Source organism: Leptonychotes weddellii, chromosome 3 (genome assembly GCF_054177405.1).
Source record: "Leptonychotes weddellii isolate Sample4059 chromosome 3, ASM5417740v2, whole genome shotgun sequence".
NCBI lineage: Eukaryota > Metazoa > Chordata > Mammalia > Carnivora > Phocidae > Leptonychotes > Leptonychotes weddellii.
In genome coordinates this window covers 126,596,724-126,619,167 of record NC_138371.1, presented here as the reverse complement: position 1 = coordinate 126,619,167, position 22,444 = coordinate 126,596,724, and the positions used below count along the sequence as shown (strand labels likewise).

The 22,444-nt window shown below is 40.4% G+C and overlaps 1 protein-coding gene across 7 annotated transcripts in view; it reads right to left on the bottom strand.

Annotated features, from left to right (window-relative positions):
* Positions 1 to 22,444, bottom strand: part of LOC102735251 (ecto-NOX disulfide-thiol exchanger 1) — a 423,233-nt gene that overhangs the window by 62,000 nt on the left and 338,789 nt on the right. For all 7 annotated transcript variants that reach the window (XM_081814955.1, XM_081814954.1, XM_081814952.1 and 4 more), the window contains one exon: positions 21,812 to 21,949. In XM_081814955.1, coding sequence (XP_081671081.1) covers positions 21,812 to 21,949 — 138 coding nt within the window. The remainder of the gene's footprint in view (positions 1 to 21,811; positions 21,950 to 22,444) is intronic.

Below are 22,444 nucleotides of genomic sequence, written 5' to 3'. Positions count from 1 at the left end.
TAACTCTATCTTTAATGGGAAACGGATGAGTCTGAATTCACATTACACATCCCTCCTTGTCATTACCAAGACATGCTGATGATGCATAAAATTTCTTTGTAGCAATGTTGTTGTTTTCCCAAGAGGATTATTTAAGATTGGATAGGTAAGTCTACTGAAAAATTTAACTTGATATAAAGTAATTTTTAGAACTCTAAGTTTAGCTCAGCATTGGCAGACTAGTCTATAATAAAAGAATGAAGAGAACACAAATTACATTACTATATTAACAAATTATTTTTTCCAGGAAAATGCAATGCTTACTAGCTGCTTCCCATTCGATAAATCTATAACTGGCAAAAACTGACTGAAACTAATTTCACCAAAGAATATTAATAAACCATTTTTTATCACCCATCGTTGACTTGGAGGTAAAATTTTTAGCTTTTTGTTTGGATAGTTAAAAAATTAGAAATAAAATTACTTGTAGGCATTTTAAAAATGGTATAAGAACATGGTGTCTTGGTGATTTGTTTGGGAAATGAACTTTGAAATTTCACTTCATTTTATTTTTATTTTTAATTTAAACTCTAGTTAGTTAACATATAGTATAATATTGGTTTCAGGAGTAGAATTTAGTGATTCATCATCACTTATTTTAATAAATAGAAATTCTCCATAGTGTTCCTTTAAAATGTTTAGAACCGATTTTAACACATTTTAGTTTATTCATTGCAGTAGCTTTTCACCATAAGCTTTCAAATTCCTACCAGGAATTAGAGTTCAGATACCAAAACTTGCCCTGATAATATTAACTCTACAAAAAGCTTGGATAACACCTTTAAAAAAACTAGAATGTTAAAAAGTAAACCCCAATGAATTTAGAAGAAGGAGAAGAAAAGCATATGAAAGTTTGAGAGTCCTCTAAAGCTAATGCTCCAAGGAGGCTTCCCCCCTTCCCCGCCCCCCCAGCATATATTATTTAGTGTCTTCTGTGTGCCAGGCATTGTTTTAAGAACCGGAGACACAATTTGGAGCAAGACAGACTTGCTGCCTCCTTTCCTGGAAGCTCGCCTCCTAGCGGGAATTGATGGGACATAAACAAGCCATAAGGAAAGCAGTTACTTCCTAGGAGTGGTAAATGCCAGGGTAGGGATGTAAGGGTTACCTGGGGGGTCAGGGAGGATGGAGGAAGCCACCTGGCAGGTCAAGGAAGGTCTCTCTGCAAATGAGACTTTTGATTTGAGCTTCTAATAACAAGGAGCCGGGCTGTGAGAAGTGGGAAAGTCCAGGTGGGGAGGTTCTGGGCAGGGGGATGGGGAGAGCAAAGCCCCAGGTGCAAGAACAAGCTTAGTAAGTTCCAGATATAAAAAAGAGACCAGTGTGGATGGAGCCTGGTGGGCAAAGATTATGTTGAAGAGATGTGATCAACAGCAGGGAGCAAATCATGGTTTTGAACAATGTCCCAAGGGCCTCCTCATCCCTACTATTCAACTAGATAATCACTACCTTTTATGCCTATTGACTTTCTGCTTGAGTGATCATTCAGAAGTGTTTTAGGGTTAAAGAGAAAGATTTGAAAACCCCTGTAAATAGTTTTAATTCTATTCTAATTGCTAAAAGACATATAGACACATATACTTATATACACATATGTATGCACATCTGTACACACAACTATATAAACACAGTTCTAGAAACATACTATAAATGTATGTGTGTGTATACATATGTGTGTGTGTATATATATACACACATATGTATACACACACAAACACAGACAGACATATAGGTGCTTTTGAACATTTGATGAGGATTCATATCAGACAATCAGGGGCTTAGAAGTCACCGTACAGGGGGTAAAATTGAACATACATGGTTTGGAGATACTTTAAGCTGGGGAGGCAAAGTTAGCCATAGGTGGGTAGAAGCTCTTCCCTAGCTGGAGAAGCTCAGTATGTCAGTGAAACCAGAGATTACTGACAAAAGACACATGAATGACATGAACAGGTATATTCTGAAAATAGCAGAGCTGGAAAATGCTAACACTGGAGATGGAGTCAATAATAACAATGAAGGCTGCCAGGATCAAGTGGATTGGTGTCGCTTAAGAGACATGATCCATCATAGAGAAGAAATTCAACCCACTGTGTGAGCATGCTTACAGTATTTTGTTTGAGAGAAACTAATCTTGTTCACTGGAATATGCTAGAAGACTAAACAAGAACAGACCATTAGGGAAAGAAAGGTACCAAAAAAGCAAACCAGAATGATAAAAAGACAATAATGTCTGAAAGCAAAGTGTAATGATGAATTTGATCTGCCTGTTCAGGGTCCTAGGAATGGCTTATACTCCGTTACTTTTTGGAGTGAAATCTGTTTGGAGTGAATTTAGTTCAATACAACTGATAATATTAATTAGGAACCTCTGTGTGGCTAGCACTGTTCTAGGAAGTGTCTCCTTACACAATAAAACCTACTGAAGAGAAAGGGCATGGTGTGAACATCACCTCCCAGGTGGAGTGTATCCATTTTACAAAATCTTAAAAGCAAAGCAAATAATGGAAACAAATTGACTACAGCTCAGGGTCAAACCATATGGGAAGAACAATAATTGCCTTGGAGTGGGTGGGAAAGGGCATCACTGACATTGGCCAGAGCTATCAGGGAAGGCTATTAGGATGACGTGGGACTCTAGGTGCCCTCAGAGAAGCTGGTAGAATTTATTTAGGTGGGGAGGTAGGGGAAGGTGTTTCTGAATCATTAACAGCTCAGCAAGAACAGTTCAATCTGATCCAACTGTGGGCATGGAAATACTGTCTAATTATTAACCAGCAGGTGAAAGAACAGAAAATGAACCTCTGGTGTCACTGCCAGGCTTCCATCTGGCTACAGGACCATCAGGAGGCCCTTTAAATTATGGTTTCTGGGCAATCAAAAGGCAACATCTTTCACTTTTACTAAATTAGCAAAAATAATTTCAATAATACCCAGAATGAGCAAGGATGCTAAAATCAGAACATTGAGGCATCTCTGAATAGATATTGTATATAGGAATACATACTGAATATAAATTGTAAAACTCTTTTGAAAGTAATTTTGTGATGTCTCAAGAGCAACTGAAATGGCCATATCATCTGTTCCCTGGAAACTGATCTTAAGGAAATATTCCAAGTGGGAAATAAAGAATCAAAGATACTCAACTGCGGAGTTATCCATACAATTTGCAAATTGGGAACAGCTAGCTCAAAGACTACCAACAGAATAGTCAAAGCTATGCAAAGAGACGTGTGAGGTCATTTTTCACCCATGGAGGTAGAAAGATTAAACCCATTTAAAAATATCCACTATCGGTGTGAGGGTAATATGGGTTTAGCTTTTGTGGAAGACAATTTGGCAATATCAAAATTTTCAATATACATTCCTCTGAGTCAGTTCTAGAAACTTAGAGAAGGTAAATGATCAGGTAGTTAAAATACTTAAAGTGTGTAAAGGACTTTATTGACCCCAAGGCATCTCTTAATTTCCTGCTTTAAATTTCATAATACACAACACACTTGATCCTTGAAAGAAAGGATAGTGCAATAGATATTATCAATAGGCCCGTTTTCTAACAGGGAAACTGAAGGTCACAGAGATTAAGGGACTTACCCTTACTGGCCCTAAGTTCATACGCCTAGCAAGTAAAAGTCAAATCTTTTACTAGTTTTCCACGATGCCCATGGTAGGAATTTCACAGGGCTAAATGCAATCATCTTGTTTATGTGAAAATCTTTTTGTTCAGGCGTGGGACTGCATTTCATGGAAGCAAACCACTAGGGTCTGGGGGAAATAATGGTCGGGTTGGCCTAATCTTTCCTGCAGGATAACAAATAACATTGCTTGCACTACATTCTGGAAGTGGGGTGGGGGAGGGCGGGGGGAGTTGGGGGAGAGAGAGAGAAGTGATTTGTTGGTCCTCTGACCTAGCCTGTGACCTGGCAAGAACAAGCAAAAATAACTTATATGCAAATATAAGATGCAGTGTGAATGCTTAAAAGGAGGCGAGGCCTGGGAGAGCTGTATTATTCAGGAGTGTGGCGTGTATTTGGACAGCAGGTTCCAACAGGGAGGGGAGGCATTATGATTTCACGGCAGGAGAAATAATAACCCTCCTCCTTTCCAAAAGCCATGTGGACCTCAATGGGTTTCACAATAATCAATTAATTAACCAAAGTAAATATTTAGAATGAGTTACAGCACAAAGAGATGAAATGAAGGCAAATAAATGAACTTTAGACATGGAAACTTCACCTTTTTGGAGGAGAGATTACTCAAAAGGGAGCAGTGGGGTTGCACCAGATGGCCGTGCCCAGTACTATCTTCTGTGGACCCATATAACCGTTCTCTTATTTATCGAGGAAAATGTCTGCAAAAATCCAGCAATTATATACAAAATTTTGGCAAGTACAAGACTGTGTCGATCAATAGTGTATTTCATTTTGAGTATTTTTTTTTTTAAAGATTTTTTATTTATTTATGTGACAGAGATAGAGGGAACACAAGCAGAGTGAGTGGGAGAGAGAGAAGCAGGCTTCCCGCTGAGCAGGGAACCAGATGCAGGGCTCAATCCCAGGACCTTGGGATCATGACCTGAGCTGAAGGCAAGCACTTAACGACTGAGCCACCCAGGCGCCCCTCACTTTGAGTTTTAAAACCCTCCCTCTCAGAGGCTCCTTATTTCATCCGACACCAAGCATTCACTCTTTCTACACTACAGCCTCACTATGTGTACTTTGGACAGAAAAGCTTTACCCAAATCAGGTTTGGGATTCTTTCTTTACATTTACATCTCCACATACTCTTTCCTATCTGAGGGACTATTTCCAAGAGTGTATTGTCATGTCCCAGTTTGTCTTCATTTTCTCTTGAGCCCAAATCCCCACCCGCCAAGTACCTCTCAATTTACCTGCTCCCTTTCTAGACAAACATCTTCAAAGAGCTGACCCTATAAGATGTTTCACCTTTCATTTATCATTATTCTTTCTTTTTCCCTTCCCCTGCCCTCTTTTTTTAGAAGGGGGTTTAATAGTTGGTCTAAATTTAAATATGAAACAAAAATGACAAATAGTGAATCCAATAATATCACCAAGGTACTATTATTCATAATAATCTATTTTCTTTGTGTAGCCCTGTTTGGCTTTTCACAGGGCCTCCCTAAACACCACCTCACTTGATCCTTAAAGCATCATTCAGTCTCTCAAACCTGGTTTCTATGTCCACAACTCTACCCAAATGACCTCCCCGCTGTAGTCTTTTTACTTGACTTCTCAGCAGTCAATCCTGCTGGCTATGATGTGCCCGAGACATTGGCTCGCACGATATCGCACATTTATGTTTTCCTTCTAATTTTCTGGCTGCTCTTTGTTTTCAACCCCCTCTATGGTTTATCCCTTTTTCCCCAAAGTTTAAATGCTAGAAACATTCAAGCCAGTTCGTGCACCCCCTCCCTCTTTCTCTTCGTGCCACTTCCCTCATATCCATGGTGTAGATCATTCTACACGCTGACGAACACGGATACCTCTGCGCGTGTACATGTCCGGCACACACGTCTCTCATGCCAGGCACATATACCCATATGGCTGCTTCCCATCACCACTTAGATTTCTCATGGGAGCACAAACCTGAGATGGATAAATCCCAATGTCTGATTCCCTGTATTTGTTCCTCCTGTGTTTTTCTCATTTCATGAAATGCCACCACCATTTGCCCAGTTGCTCAAGCTAGAAACACGAAATTTATCTCGATTCCCCTATCTCTCTCACTCCTCTCTCATCTAATCACAAAGTCCTAAGGACTCGACCTCAAAAATGTATCACAAATCTGTCCTCACCTCTCCAACCTCACTACTACCCCCTACCCGAAGCCACACCCATGTCTGTGCACGGACTTGCACTGCCTTTCCACTGACTCCCTTGCTCCCACTTCTATCCTATCACAGATCCTTTCTCTCTCTTTTTAAGATTTTATTTATTTATTGAGAGAGAGCAAGATCGAGAGTAAGAGAAAGAGGGAGAGCACAAGCAGAGGGGAGGGGCAGAGGGAGCAGGGAGCCTGATGCGGGGCTCGATCCCAGAACCCTGGGATCATGACCTGAGCCGAACGTAGACGTTTAACTGACTGAGCCACCCAGGTGCCCCGATCCTTTCTTTTTTAACATTCAAATTCAATCACAGAATCCCTCTGTGGAGTGAGTGAATGAATGAATGACCCACAGTTAATCTTAGAATTAAGTCTGTACCCTTTCTCAGGACCCACAGGGCCTAGAACCACATTGTTAAACACTTCTTACAACAGTCTCCGTCTCTTCCACTAAACTGGCCCTAAATTCTTCAAGCAAGTCAAGCTCCTTCTGCCTTTAGCATCCTCTTGGACACTCTTCCTTCTACCCTTTTTCAGAGCTGGCACTTTCTCATCCTCAGCATCTCAGCTTGAGTTTTGTCTCCACAGAGAAACTTCTTCTGATCATGTTAAGATCCATGGTGGATTCCCCCTTTGCACTCTATCATTGTGGTATCCCACTATTTCCTCAGAATAGTTGTTAGAATTTGCAAATTATATCCGTATTAATGTGTCTGTTATCAATCCCCACCATCAAAGCATGAGCTCCATGAGGCAGAGGTAACTTTAGTTCTCATAGTGAAAGGTGATCAACAAGTATGGGAGGAAAGAAGGAAGGGAAGAAGGGAGGGTGGAGAAAAGAGAGGAAGAGAGAGGGAAGGAAGGAAAGGAGGCAGGGATGAATGGATGATGGGTGGAGGGACCGACAGAGCATAAGAAAAGGATGGATGACTGAACATGGTCTCACAGGGAAAAGAAAGTAGCAAGAATGAGAAATGAAACAAGGAAAATTAAGGAGACTGATTATAAATGCGAAGAAATAAGCACGGTTCATTAATTTCATCCATATCTCGGTTGCCATGTGAAATTATTAATAGGCTTTTCCTTTAAAGTACACACAATTCTTATAGTAAATGATGAAAACTGTTAAGTCTATCTGTTAAATCTTCCGCATAAACAGCCAAGGTTAGAGCTTCCTTGTTTTCCCTTATAACCAGTCAATTTCATTCAATGAAAAAGATGAGGGCCCTCCCAAACCTGGCATGCTCTTCATCACGCCTGGAAGGGAACTGGCAAGAGTCCCTGAGGTATTCCTCTCAAGCCTATCAACAATGGAGAGAATAGTCAAGGTACATTGTTCTGTAGAACTTAACCAGACCGTCTGTGGAGCTCTATCTCCTCATCCATAAAATAAAAGATCCAGTGTTCACAGAAAGACTCCTTCACATTTATCCTGGTGTCGGCTGCTTGGAGAACTATGCTGGGATATAAGGACACATCCCACTTCAGTAGGAGAGAGCCCTGACAACCATGTTAGCAATGTCTCCCACGAGTATGGGAATAGTATAAGACACACTGGCCACTGCAGATGTTTAAATGAAGTATTATGTCATATTTAAATGAAATATTTAAGGTTTAATGAAATATTTCCCTGTATTTTCCTTCTAATTTTCTGGCTGCTCTTTGTTTTCAAACTCCTCTACGGTTTATCCCTTCTTCCCAAACTTTAAATGCTAGAAATGTTTAAATGAAATATTATATCTAAAATCTCTCAGAAAAATTACACACTAAATACCAGAACAATATATTACTATTTAAGTTCTTTTTAACTCCCAAATCTTTTTTCTACTGAGTTGGTGCTGTCATCTTCCCATCCAGTGGCCGCCATATTACAATACATTTTTAATTATCCTCATTTCGGTTCTTTTGCCCCAAGTCTTGTTTTCAGGTTCTCATTAACATGACTGGAACAAGCTTGGCGTTATTTACTTTTCCTTCCTAAGTATGGAGCCCAGCAGGAGGCTGTTTAAAACAGAACACTTAAGTTTACTCAGTCAAAGAAGGATCCACCACACACAGACTGAGCAAAGTGTGGCACAGATGTGTAACATCTCTTTTCCTTGGTTTGAGCACACGCCTCAGAGAACACCAACAGCTTTGCAAAGACAAAGGTAGGTGAGAAAATGCGCATTTCTGATTCCTTCCTACTCGTATTTTTTCAAAGTCTCCCAGTTTCCTTTAAAGAACTATGAAGTCATAGATCAGATTTGGAATGACAAATAAAAACAAGCAAGACCACTCATTTGGCATTTCAGATGGTCTTTAGCTATGCCCTTCCAATGCTAGAGTGACTAGCATCCAGTTAATATATTGAGGAAATAAAGCAAGATAATAACTTTTAACAGGAACCACGGGAAGAGTATCTCTATAATTAAGGTAATCTTTTTTGGTGGTGATGGTGTTTTTGTTTGTTTGTTTGTGTGTTCTTTAATGGATCCAGAGAGCACCTGCAGAGTTAATCACACATATAGCCACTTGAGTAATGTAGGAGAATCATTGTAAGGAACTTTCATCTTTCTAGGCTTTGAAGAAACAAGATGCAAGAGAGGGAAGGACTTGCTCCTATCAGCTTCAAGGCCTTTGACATAGCAGTGGTATCCGCCGAATAGCCAGTAACCGGAGGCAAACATGAAGATGAAGAGGAACGTAGATGCTATACATTTGGAGCGTCTCCGTTCAAGTGGGCTTAGGAATAGTGGTGAGGCGCCTCATATCAGACGTTTTCCTCTCAGTGGAAGGGCATGAGTAACACCATGTCTCCAGGGCCCTGGCACTGTATTGCCCTATGATCCTGGTTGCTTTCTCTGCACCTGTATGCCCTTCCTGGTCTTCTCCAGCCAGTCAGGGCCTGGGGCGCACTGGGCTCTCCTCCCTACCCCAGCAGAGCCTCCGGCCGGCCTCTGCCCTAGCTAAGTCCCGGCTAGGATGACACAGAGATCCAGACAAGGATGAAATCATCTTCTTCCTCTATTATTTCTCTAAATTGCTTTTTTTCCTACCCATGACTAGGCAGTATTTTCTCACAGCTGGGGATGAACAAATTTTCAAAAAGATGTTCTCAAATACATGGTTTCCAAGATAGAGGCCGCTAAGTTTTGAAAATATAAAATGAGCATTTTTGAGTGATTGCACAGCTCATAAAAATGTCTCTGGTTAGAACCTCGTCAGCAATGATTCACTCTGTGTGAGGGTCCCCTGTGGAGACTTTAGTTGCCTCACATTAAAGCGTTGAGGCCTATTTTTCCTGCTGAGATAGAATAAATGACTAGGAGGCATTAACTGATGGAGGTCACAAGAGTCCCATCCAGGATGCCCTAGTGGTTGGAAGACATAATAAACTTGAAGACTATAGTATTTCTCCTTCCCCTTTAGAATAAAGTATCCCTTTGCCCCACAGGCATAAACTTTCTAAAGTAAAACTTCAAGGTCAAAACTGTGACTTCTATGATAAGAAGCAAATGCTCCTGACAAAGAGGAAAATATAGTTTATCATAGTTCAAGGATCTGTGTCTCAATGCCCAAGATATCTTTTGCAAGATAAAACTTGGTTAAATGAGATTATACACAGTGCTTAAGCATAGTGGATACTCAATATATGATTTTTTTTTTTTTTTAAAGATTTTTTTTTTTTATTTATTTGAGAGAGAGAGAATGAGAGACAGAGAGCATGAGAGGGAGGAGGGTCAGAGGGAGAAGCAGACTCCCCGCCGAGCAGGGAGCCCGATGCGGGACTCGATCCCGGGACTCCAGGATCATGACCTGAGCCGAAGGCAGTCGCTCAACCAACTGAGCCACCCAGGCGCCCCTCAATATATGATTTTTAAATTTGCATCTGCGGTTTCCGTTTAGGTACTTTTAGTCTCAGGGACTTTTACAAAAAATTTTCAGTTGTAAAATTGCATTGCAGTTAAGACCACAGAAATGTAGCATTAAACAAGTTTCCCTGCCCATTTCCAGGCCAAATGAAGTATTTTTTTTTTCTTTTCCCACTAGCCTAGGCCCTGAAGGGCTTCAAGGAGCTGTGTTCTCAAATTTTCATTTGTAGTTTCCAGGGCCTCATGTTCCAGAAGGTCTGAAATAGGCCTGAAATCTACAGTCCAGGAAATATTGACACAGGCGATCAGTGGAAAATACTCTGAGTAATACTATCTTAGGGCTACAATTTATGGGTGTGTTCTGGTGGCATGTGGGTGCCTCTATATGGCTTGTAGAGGAGAATGTCACTGCTCCTAGGACAGGAGAAGAGTCAGGACAAGGGGACCACTTTTTTTTCCACAGGGGCCAAGTCTTCCTTTTTCAATCCATTAAAATTTGGAGTCATCCAAAAGCATCCTTCTCCCCTGCCCTATTCTTCCCTAACTGTTGTCCAGTAAGGAGCAAGGAAACTAATCCATCTGGATCCCTACAATATGTCACACCCTTTACATCACCAGATTCTGGAAGCTACAACAATTCTCTGGTGTTGATACTATTATGTCCCTCTTAACAGACAAACAAACTCAGGGAAGTTAAATGTGATTTGCCCAAGGTAACGTGGCCAAGGGGAAGAGCCTAGACTCAAACCCAAGACCTCAGGCTCTAAAGCCACCATCTGCCTCTTGCAGAGACAGTTCATCAGTTTCTAGGGAAAAGAATTTTACTTTTGCAGATACCATGGAAAGGGTCCCCATTTATTGCTGTTACTGGTTAATGCCCTTTTGTCCTTCATACCTTCCAACCCTTCCATATCCCTGCTTGTCCTCATCAGCTCCTTTTATCCTGCAACCCACTCGGTTTTCAGTGCTCTACTCCAATTTTATAGGACTGTGTAGCCCAGCTCCCACCTGCTCTGGATTCTCTATTTCCCAAAGAAGGAATATTCAAGTTGACCCAAGTCCACCTTATCTGTGTTAATCGCTGAGAAGTTCACAGTCTTTTTTTGTCCTTTGGGAAAACTTTCTGACTTCTTTTTAGGCTGAAATTTATATTCTCCCCATATTTATGATCATTTTTGCTTACTGACATTAGCTAGAGGCACGTCATCCACCTGGTCTTATTCATAGCAGTCTAATTTATGTTACTAAGTTATTCCTACTTTAGTACAGATTCAAGATCACTGGACTCTAAGTCCTAAACTCATGAGGCTTAATGGAAATCTCTGGATTTTAAGCACAATAAAAATAATATGCATAAAGATTAAAGATTGATCTCTTTTTAATTTCAATGTGATATAAAAACAGTCTATGATGACTACTACCCCTTCACCCCAAACGGTATCTTTCCACCTAAAATATTTATTTTTAAAAATAAAAGTGTAGGGGCACCTCAGTGGCTCAGTCGGTTAAGCGTCTGGCTCTTGATTTCAGCTTACTTAAGGTCCTGGGATCAAGTCCCAAGTTGGGCTCCAAGTGCAGAAGAGAGTCTGCTTGAGATTCTCTCTCTCTTCCTTTGTCCCACCCCCCACCCCCGGCTTCATTCTCTCTTGTGTGAGTACTCTCTCTATAGATAAAATAAATAAGTAAATCTTAAAAAAAAAAAAAAGTGTAAAGATAGGGCAAACCTGAGGCAAAAATCTAGGAGGGTTTTGCATCGGTCATTTTCCTCTAAAAATTGACATAGTGGAAAGAGATTAGGTGCACAGACCTGGATTTCAATTCCAGCACTACCTCCTTCTACCTGAATAACTTTGGGTAAGTTAATTAACATCACCCAAGCTCAGTTCCCTTATCTATGAAATGGGGTTAATAATATTTTGCTAACAGAGGATTAAATGAAGCAAGATATTTAGAGTATTTGGTACATATTAGGTGCTCATAATTGGTGGGTTTATTACCACCTTTTTCAGCATTCCTAGAAAAGTCATTCACACTATAGCCTTGGATTTACACTGTTTATGTCCCTAAGGAATACACACATTTTTTTTAAAAGACTTTGTCTGAAAACTTCTGCCTCCAGCTACGAAGGAACAGAATTTATCTTCCTGCCTCAAGCAACTTAAAAGTCAGACAAAATACATGAAATGACAATTTCTGGGCACTGGACAAGAGTACAGAACAGCGATTACCGAGAGAAGGGAGACGGGTGAAGTAAAAGCTGTGACTGTCGCGGGCTACTGTCTAGAAAGTTTCCAGGATTTAACTCAAGGAAGAGAAACCCAAACAGAGTGTGAGCTATACCTTATTCAGTGTTCGGGAGGCCAAGGCACCTGCAGATGTCAGGGAAGAGCACCGCAGAGGAAGGTGCCAACCAGAGAGCTAGCTCCGAAAATCGTCAGAGGGTTCCCTTCAAGTCTTTGGCTGAGGATTGATCAGGTGTGTAAAGGAAGTACCAAGGCTGAGGCAAAGACCATGGGAAAGGGGCAGGTGGAACTGTTTTCTGAGCTCACAGAAGGCCTGAGAACAGATCAAGCTTCTAGTAGCCAGAGAGGAGAAACTTTGCAATATACCACTTTGCAATATGCAGAACTGTCTTGCCTCAGAAGTGGGACAAAATTATTTCTAGTCTATCAAAAGTCTGCTCTGGATCCCCCTACCCAGGCTTAAAAGCAAGCCTTGAAAGAACTACACTGTTTCTAAGGAACTTAATGACATCCCAAAACAAATCTCAAAAATATTTAAAGGGATACCAATAAGTAAATAAATAAATAAATAAATAAATAAAATCAGCACCTAACATTGTAAAATTCACAATGTCTGGCATCCAACAAAAAATTACTAGGCGTGCAAAGAAGAAGAAAAATATGACCCATCATGAGAACCAACAGAAAGACACTTAGAAACATCGCAGATAGCAGAATTAGTAGGTAAGTGCACTAAAACAGCTATCATATACTCCGTATGTACAAGAAGGTAAATGAAAGCATATGCATGACAAGGAGAGACAGGGAAGACACATTCTTTAAAAAGAATAAAAAAGAAATAATGTGGAAAGATAATGCTCAATTATGGGAAAAATAAATCACAGATGTCAAATAAGGGAGCTGATGGTTGTGGCTCCCCTTCATATCTAACCATGATTAAAAACATAAAAGTTACACTTTAGAACAGTCTAAGGGCCAGATAAAAGTGATTTTTGCAAAATTTATACATCTTTATAGAGTTATTTACATAAATGAATCAAACCATACATTTATTCCACAATATGGTTATTGAGCACCCAGCTCTGTGTTTGATGATAGAGGAAATACAAAGATGAATTAGATGTGGTTCTTGCCCATATAAATGTGCAACCTACCACAGTCTATTAGATAAATGATAGCCTAATTATATAAGTGCACAATGCAATATATCTACCACTCAACAACATGATACGTAACACATAGTAAATGATAAGGCTGCAGAACAATAAAAGGAAATAAAAGGAAACAAGATATAGTTGAAGAGAAGTCACTACACAATTACTCCATATTTACACATAAAAGGCATTAACTCAAAACAAAAATCCAATATATAGTGATGTGTGTGTGTGTGTGTGTACACACTGGATAGGAACATACAAATTAATTTTAATATAGGAATTTAAGTGTTTGATTTTTCGTCCTGTTTCCAGTTGTGTTAGAATGGAATGTCTACTAAGGGGGGCAGGATACAATGAATTTTCCATTATGGAATGCAAGTATTTCCCTTTAGCTCATGTTGCTGTTAAAGATACCAAAGCTTCTCTATTCCAGAGCAAGAAAAGGAAACCAAGAAAATTTGGGAATGTGTGTGTTTGTGATGTATATGTATATATACACATTATATATTTGTATGTAATATGCATATATTTAATATATCTATACATGTGTAAGTACATTCAGTTATTTAAAAATATTTTCTTTAATTTTAGTCTAGTGGGCAAGAAAGTGACCAGCGTAGGTCAAAAGGCTAGTTGGGTAAGTTGAGTAGCACATATACCAGAGTATGACAGACCAAATAAAGACGAATCTAATCCAAGAGACGGAAACTAGTATAAATTTTTTTTTAAAAATACATTTGTTGTGGCCTACACAGGAAGAACAAAATTATACATTCATAATTCAGAAGTCAATCTACAAAGCAAGTAAATTTATGTGCCTCATTGCATGGAAGAGAAAAACGACTATATTTCAAATGACTATATCGTGTTAGGCAAGCATTTGAGAAGGATTTTTATTTTATAACATCTCTAGCCAACAAAGATACAGGTTGTTGTTACTTGTGGAGAGTTATTTAAGGACAAGCCTTGATTTGTTTTAAGCGATGCCAATTACCGTATATAGCACACAGCACAGGAAGAAGCAAATATTTTTTGGAAACAACTTTCTACAAATTCTCTCATCCCCAGAAATCCTGTAGGCACACACGTCATGTACTGATGGGATGTAGGATGAGACCTCAGGGAGGGCAGCCACGTGCACGCACCCCCAGGGCCTACAGCAATGCCTGACACATGGGAGGTGCTCAGTACTCCAGCTCCATGGGGGTATATCCAGGCTATATACCTCCCTAATCTCTTTCTGGACTCCCAGCGGCCTTCTGGATGTATGCCGGACATCTCTCTTGCCACCCAAGCTGCCAACCCGACCCTATCTCAACCACCCCCTCCTGCCCACAAACGTCCCACGTTCACTTCCTTGCAGCAGCCGAGCTCCTCCTGCCTCGGGCTTTTGCACGGCGCATTTTATACTTTTACAATGTCTCATCTTCCCAGATCCCCCTTCTCTTCCTGTTCTTCCCTCCTGCTACCTGGTAAGCTCTAATTCATCCTTGGGTGCTTAGCCCAAATATTACTTCTTTAGAGGAACTTTTCTGAACACCCTCCAATACCTCCAAGCCAAGTTGGGCTCCCCATGGCTCTTTTGCAACATTTTGCTGTTGTAATGAAACAATTCTTTACACAGTTGTTTGAACAACATCTGCTGCTTTAGAAATATGAATGCTCCACAGGAGTGTCACCTGCCTGTCCTACAAACTGCGGCTTCTCTAGGGCCTTGTAAAATATGCTGTACATTCTGAACCTTCTGTAATACTATGGAGAATGAATGAACATACTGATGTACTGTTGTAATGTCCCGGGGAGAAAAGGGTAAATAACTGTGGGATGTGTAACTGAGCTGTCAAGAATAAACGAAATCAGGTGCATAAATTGTGAAACGTTAAGTCGAGGGCCTCTTTGTTTTCTGACATTCGATAATGGAAAATCTTCCAGCAAGATGGAAAATAAAAACAAAAGAACATCATATTTTCGAGAGCCCGGCTGCTATGCACCAGACTTAATCACACCTGTGGTCGGAGAGGGCCACCATTAACACGTGAAGGGTCGAAAGAAAGGAAGCTTGCTGGTTTGAGTATTACTTTCATCTTAAAAACAAGTATGTGGGATGGTTTACCAACAGAAAGCCCATCTGAGTATCTCTATAAGCTGATGAGATGGTTTCAGGCACAGATTCTTAGATTGTATGTTTTAAATCTCTGACCGCTTCCCTCATTCCCGACCTTGGAGTCCACCAATGGGCAGGCATCCAGTGGGTGAAGAGAGGAAACAGATGAAGCAGATATTTGGAGACCCAGTTGGGGGTCAGACTGACACCTGCGTGAGCTGCTGAGAGCTTATTTATAATTTCACAGCAAAAGCATGACCTGGGGGGAGAAGGGAGTCCGTGACCGTCCATGGGCTAGGACTGCCAAAGGCACATCCCCGCTACCCCTTCTCTCATGAACTCTAGACCCTCATATCTGACTGTTCTTTAAACTCGACACATGCAAAAATAATCTTGCCGTCTCCCCCCACCATTTCTCTTCCAGCCTTCTCCATCTTAGCAAACGACCCCAGCATCTACACAATTTCCAAAGCTAGACACCCAGGAGTCACTGCTGATTCTTCTCTCCCTTTATATTCTATGAGGACTCGGTCATCAATTCCTGTTGTTTCTAGAATTAAATACCTCCTGGGTCCCTTTGTTTCTCCCCATCTCCACTGCCATGATTATTACTGATTGCCGTCATTATCCCTTTTCTGAGTAACTGCTACAGCCCTCCGTCCGACCTCCCTGCCTCCTACCTTTCCACTCTCCACCCATTTTCTCTAGGACTTACAAAAGTTCTCTGTAGAAATGCAACTCTAATCACGCTACTCCCTGCTTAACACTCCTCGGTGACATCCTATGGCACCCTTTATCTGCTAGTGGCAGGACCACTCATCATGTTGATTTGTATTAGCTTATTTACTCTTCTCTCTTTCTCCCGCGAGGCTCTGAAAAGTCTATGTCTCGTATTCCCAGCATTCGGCACAATGTCTGGCTCAATAAATCCCAGTTAAGAGCGATGCTCCCAGAGATGAGAGGATTTAACACACGCCTCCTCATATCTGGGCATATTAAAGAGGATCAAGGTGTTCCTGGGAGGATTAAACAACCCGAGAAGGAAACGAGAAAAAAACCTTCTGAGCAAGCAGAGAGGAATGAAAATGAGTGGAAGCCTGAGTGAGGACAGAGAGGAACTGTGGCCCATCCCAGCCTCCCCATGAGTTTTAAAGCTCATCTCTTCTCAGGTGAACTAGAGCTTCTGAAGAAGAAACAGCAAGGTGTGAACCCAGGGACAATTCAGAGTGTTCACATATCCTTTAAGAGGGAAGACGTCTTTTATTGGCTCCAAGTTAATTCCTGATAAGGCATGTGGCACTGTCTTGAATATAGTCTTTCTGCAGCTAATAGGGAAATGTGGTGCATTCTGGGAACATGTATTTGAAATTCAACATATGGCATGCCATGAAATTTGGGGTAAAAATCTCTATGTCAATCAAAGTCAGTAACAGCTAAGGAGAGGCATTCAGATGGACCTTCTATTGACAAACTGTCCCACACAAAACAAAAATAATACTCAAACCAGCAAACTTCCTTTCTTCATTCCATTAACATATGAATGGTGACACTTCCTGACATGAGCGTGATTATGGGGATCCAGATAGCCTGGTATATGGTAATTAGGAAAGAAAATTTCAAAAAGTTTAGAGAAAAGCAAGGTAAAATCTCATGGCCAGAGAATATTCAGGAAGTATTACCAATTCCCACGCAGGCCCGGGCAAGAAACTTAAAACTTGGGGACTCAGCTGCTGCTTTTTTGACTCTTCCACTTGGTGATTAGAACTTTGGAGAAGAAGCCAGGGTGGACAGGAAGGGAGCAGCTGGTCACACAGATGGTGTCAAAGCTCATAATCTGATGTTCTGGATTTCGGCTGATGACACCCGTGGTGGGGGCTCCTGGAAAGTGACATGTATCATAGAAAACTGGGAAGAAGGCTTCAGGCAAATTCCTGACCACAAGTGAATTGTTTTGAAACTTGAGATTAGGTAGTGATGCTGTTTGGTGAAAACATAAACAAAACTGTAAGCTAGATCATAGGCAGGATATCATAAATGGCATAGGAAGGCGGATGGCAGTGGAAAAGGATGTCCCAGATGATGGGAAAAATCTGGGTTACATGGCTAATCTAGTGTCTCATGAGATGACAATAGATTTTTTTTTTTTAAAGCTAAATTAAGTTTGGGGAAGCCTACATATTAGATACTAACTCTCTGAAACTCTACATTGCATATTAGCATAGTTAAGGCTTTGAGGAAACCCACAAAGAAAGCAACTTATCTGTTTTAAGCCCTGAATTTGCCATCGCAGTTGGGCCATATAAAGACTTACAGGACATCCATTCTACCTACCAGCCATGCGGCACTGATGTTCTAACAGACCACTTTAGAAAATGTGGATCTATATCAACGCACAAAGTATTGAAATGCACAAAAATTAAAAATTTCACAAAACTCAAACTATGGGGAAGAAAATGTGAAACAATAACACAAGCAGGTAAATGTTATGTTATACATAAACCGAGACACTGAAGTATGGGATGTAGGGCTGGAGTAAAACAATATAATGGTATGTTTTGGACAAAAGAAACCAATTCAGTATAATGATACTAAGCAGCACTTGATAGGAAGAGGGTAAGCAGGGAAGTTGAGGACAGTGGGGACGGAATCATGGGGGGCACATGTGGGGAATGACAGAGGGGAGGAAAATGGAGAGGGTGTCGCGTGCGAACCACAACAGCACGTCCAAGAGGAAAGGCGCAATGCGACCCGGGCTAAGTGATCCGATCTCCTGGGAAATCCTTTTTGATAAAATCAGAGAAGATGAAAAAGGTGTGCCTTCCTTTGCTGATAATTTTAATCTCTCAATAAGCCCCAGGAGTAGGAAGGCATGGGACTGGGTATCAATTCAGTTTTAACCAATTTGGGAAGAGGGGTTGGTCATCTAGACATACCGGAGATTCTGGGAGAAGGCCAGGTGCTCATAAAATGCAGCCTCTCCATAATCCTGTCAGAGACAGTTTGGCTGAGATGTCTTGGGAGGCAGGCCACACTAAACAATCTTTAAGCCCCTTCTGAAACTGCGGGCACCCGGGAGACTTGCAAACGCGGCCCCACGCAGACTGCGCAGACGCGGCCCCACGCAGAAGCGGCTGCCTGCGGCTGTGTTGAAAGCAGCACTGACCACAGGGCACGGACGCTACGAAGAGCACAAGATATGTCATATAATATAAATACACAATAGAGCTATCAGAGCTGAAACAATGGTACTGGAACAAAAACAGATCGGTAGTACAGGCAGCTATTTCCAGAGTAGATTAAAATACACATAAGAATGGAAGATCTGATCAAAGAAGGAAGTAAGCCTATGGAGGCACAGAAAATTGGGAATACCTATCAACTTCTAGCTTGGGCTAAGCCTTTCGGTAGTTAGAAATGGAATAAAGAATTCATCAAGGAAAAGTTAAACCTATTAAAAAAAAAACAGCATTAAGGGGCAAGAAACAGACTAGAGAAGTATTTTTAGGAAATAGGAATGCCAAGGATTAACATGCTTAACTGTGAACCACTAAACGTAAACCAAAAAGAAAACAACTCTACCAAGAACTCTTGTGTGATAAATGGATATGGTATGAAAGTAATCTATTTACAAAAGAGGAAACATGAATAGGAGATAGGGAGGGAAAGTAAATAATTTACAAAGGGTAGTTATAAAACAATTTAAGGCCAAATAATAGGATGCCATCTTTGCATATCAAATTAGTAAATATATATTAAATACACATGTAGATTTCGGAAATTAATTGCCCAGTATTTCACTTTAAAATGTTCATTTCTTGTGACCTACTAGTTCAACACATAGGAGTCTATCCAAGGACAATAATTCTATTTGCTGAAAAGCTCTATGCATGGAAATGTTCATGTAATATTATGTTTTTTAAAAAAGAGCAAAACAGAAAGAAGGAATAAGTTAATATTTAATGAATGCTTACTACGTGTAGGTACTATGTGGTTATTGCATGTAAGTTATCCTACTAAAATCTCACAACAGTCCCATGAAATAGACATAATCATTTCACAGAAAGGTAAAATGCTTCTACATGCTTCAAGAGATTAAGTTCTCCAAAGAAACTTGGCTAGGAAGAGTAAAGCAATGGAAACAGCCTACATGTAAACACTGGAATGGTTAAATAAATTGGAGATTCCTTCAATGGATTAAATTTCTTAAACATAAAACAATAAAATGGAAAAATAATTTAGGATAAGGTGTTACTAAAAATGCATCATAGAACAGTTTGTATTCCATATGATTAAACCATGTGGATGGAAAAAAGACTGGAAGAGAACACATACACACCAAGCAAATAAAACCGAACCCGACCCTGAAGCAGAGTCAGCCGGCAGCCCTGGGAACAAAGCAAAGTGCTCTTACACTGGCGGAAGGCAGACATGATGAAGGGGCGCCCAGGAAGACCCTGAAAGGCTCAAAAACAGTTTAAGCAGTCTGGCTAATCCGGGAGATAGAGAACGTAATTCAGGGCAGATACGGTAAATCTTCTCTAACGAGCAGGGCTGTAATTCTTTTCATGGTAAGTTGCTGGGAAAATCATAAATTGGTCATGGTTAAAATGTCAGAAGACTCAAAATCATAAGAAAAAATAATGAATTATTGAGCTTGTGGCTTACTCTGGAAGTTATACAACATTTTCTGAGAGAAGTGGGAGGTGGAGACAAGAGTAATTTCTGCTAGATGAATATTTCAATTAGGCAGTTGGGAAAATTTAGGTGGAAAAATACAAACCTTTGCTCTCAAGTTAGTAGAAGGAAGTATCTGTCTGGGTTAAGCTTTAGGGAAAAGGAGTCTGGATAAACACATGCTCGAACCATAGAAAATGTCACTTATGTACATACATACATGTCATGCACCAGACTAATCCTCAACTCCACGTGAATTTTATAATATTTTGGAGAATTTTATAAATATCCTAAGTATAATGCTTTGTAACTCAATCTTTTTTTTTTTTTAATATTTATTTATTTATTTTACAGAGAAAGAGAGAAAGTGCACATGCCCACGAAGTGGGAGAAGGGCAGAGGGAGAGAATCTTTAAGCAAACTCCTCGCTGAGCACGGAGCCCAGTGTGGGGCTTGATCTCATAACCCTAAGATCAAGATCTGAGCTGAAACCAAGCGACGCTTAACTGACTGAGCCACCCAGGCGCCCCTGCAACTCAATCTTTGACTTTCCTTTTTCTGTCTCCCACTTTACCCTGCTTCCTGTCCTCTCTCCTGTTCTTTCTTATTATTTGAAAAAATAAACCATATGTAAATACATATACGTATAGGTATACACACATGTAATTTACCATAACTAGTTTAGAATTTTCTATCTATGGCCATTATTAAAAAGCAACAAACCAACCAACCAAATATGCTTGGTCAACTCAGCACAAAATACATAGGTCTGTGGGTATAGAAACGATCTCTCCAAAAGCTATTGGTTTCTACCTGGTGTGTACCATCTACCCTCATCTAACTTGATGGGCAAAAGTGAATTGTTCTTCTGACATTAAAACAATGACCATAACATACATACTGACTGTCACCTTTCCATTGCAAATTCCGAGAGGGCAGGGACCACACCTGCTTTGTTTACAGCTGGAGGCCCCACACCAGGACAGTAACTCAATAAATACTTACTGAATGAACCGATGAGTGAGTGAGTGAATACTGCAAATCTTAGGTATCTTCTCAGACAGCTTAAGTCCTACCTCCCTGATAATATCTTCTCTTAAAGCCCAGTGGTTCATCCTTCTGGAAATTACTACATTACTAGCCTGCGCCATTACTTAACACCTGATTCTGCACATTATTTTTATTGCTGTTTTTTGTTGCTCTGTTTTGCAATTTAGGGAGACACAGTCCTCAAAGACACACACACATACACACACACACACATATATATTCTGTTTCCCAAAGTACTTGTTACAGGGCACATGGAAAATCCTCAATAAACATGTATTAATTGAACTGATGAAATCTTTTAACTGGCCTTCTACTTTGTGACATTTCTAAACATTTTCTGTATGGGATGCATTGTATTATGATTCCAAAGTGTGATGGGAAAAATGTAGAATATGGAGTCAGTTGAGTTGAGTTTCTAGTTATGTTACTTCAGTGCTGAAAAGCCACCTAAAGGCTTGTTCTCTGTTTCCCTGTCTTTTAAATGGGAACATTAACAAATAAATAAACAACAATATCTCCTTGCCTCAAAAAGATGACTGTGGAATCAAATGACATAATGTATGTGAAAGAGTTTTGCGAATTGGAAAGCAAATGTTAGCTTTTCTATGTAGCAATTAAAAATATGAACTTGATATTGCAATGCTACAGAGGATACATGGCTTTTTTCTGAGAATAGTTATTAGGCAGGAGAGTGAGGTGATGAGAAGAACCTCCAGCACAGCCTGCCAAACATGCCCCTGGTCATAAATCACAGACTCTACTCAACACTTGTGTGTGAGGGAGATGACTGGGCCCCCGTCCCCCACATCCTCTGGCACTGCCACGAAGTCCCTTCAAACCCAAGCTTACCGGACACGAGCTGCTGTCCAGGCAGCCCCACGGGAACCATGCCCAAGTTATTCATGGCGGTGGCCCAGGCTGTGGGATCTGTCACGGACATGTTGAGCTGCGTGGTGTCTATCGCTATACTCCCCAAACCATCGGCTGCTGTGGGGAGAAACAAACCATGACTTCCAGTCAATAGGCGAGAGTTTTTGTTTTAAAGGAGAGCACACATTTCTGGAGACATGATACTTCATTTAGCACATTCCCAAACCACACAAAAATAAAGCACTGTAATCTACGGCAATGTTTTCTCCAAATGTAAACATAAAAGAGTTTCCAAATCCATTCTGGGAGGAAACTTAATGACATGTAGTTTGTATTATACACAGCATGCCATTAAGAAAGTACTCCTGGAAAAAAAAAAAAAAACACACAAAAAACAAAACAAAACAAAACAACACCTGAAGAACTGCTTCTCTCTCTCAGTGAAAAAACATTAGTTAAGTTCCAAGGTTGAGAGGCAAAGCAGGACAACTCCTTTGGTAAAATAAGTCAACTGGCTTAGTAGACTAAAAATAAATACAATCATCTGCTTCTGAGGAGAATTCTGGAGCAGGCATACCTTCTAACTAATTAATAGAATCTTTAAAAACATTG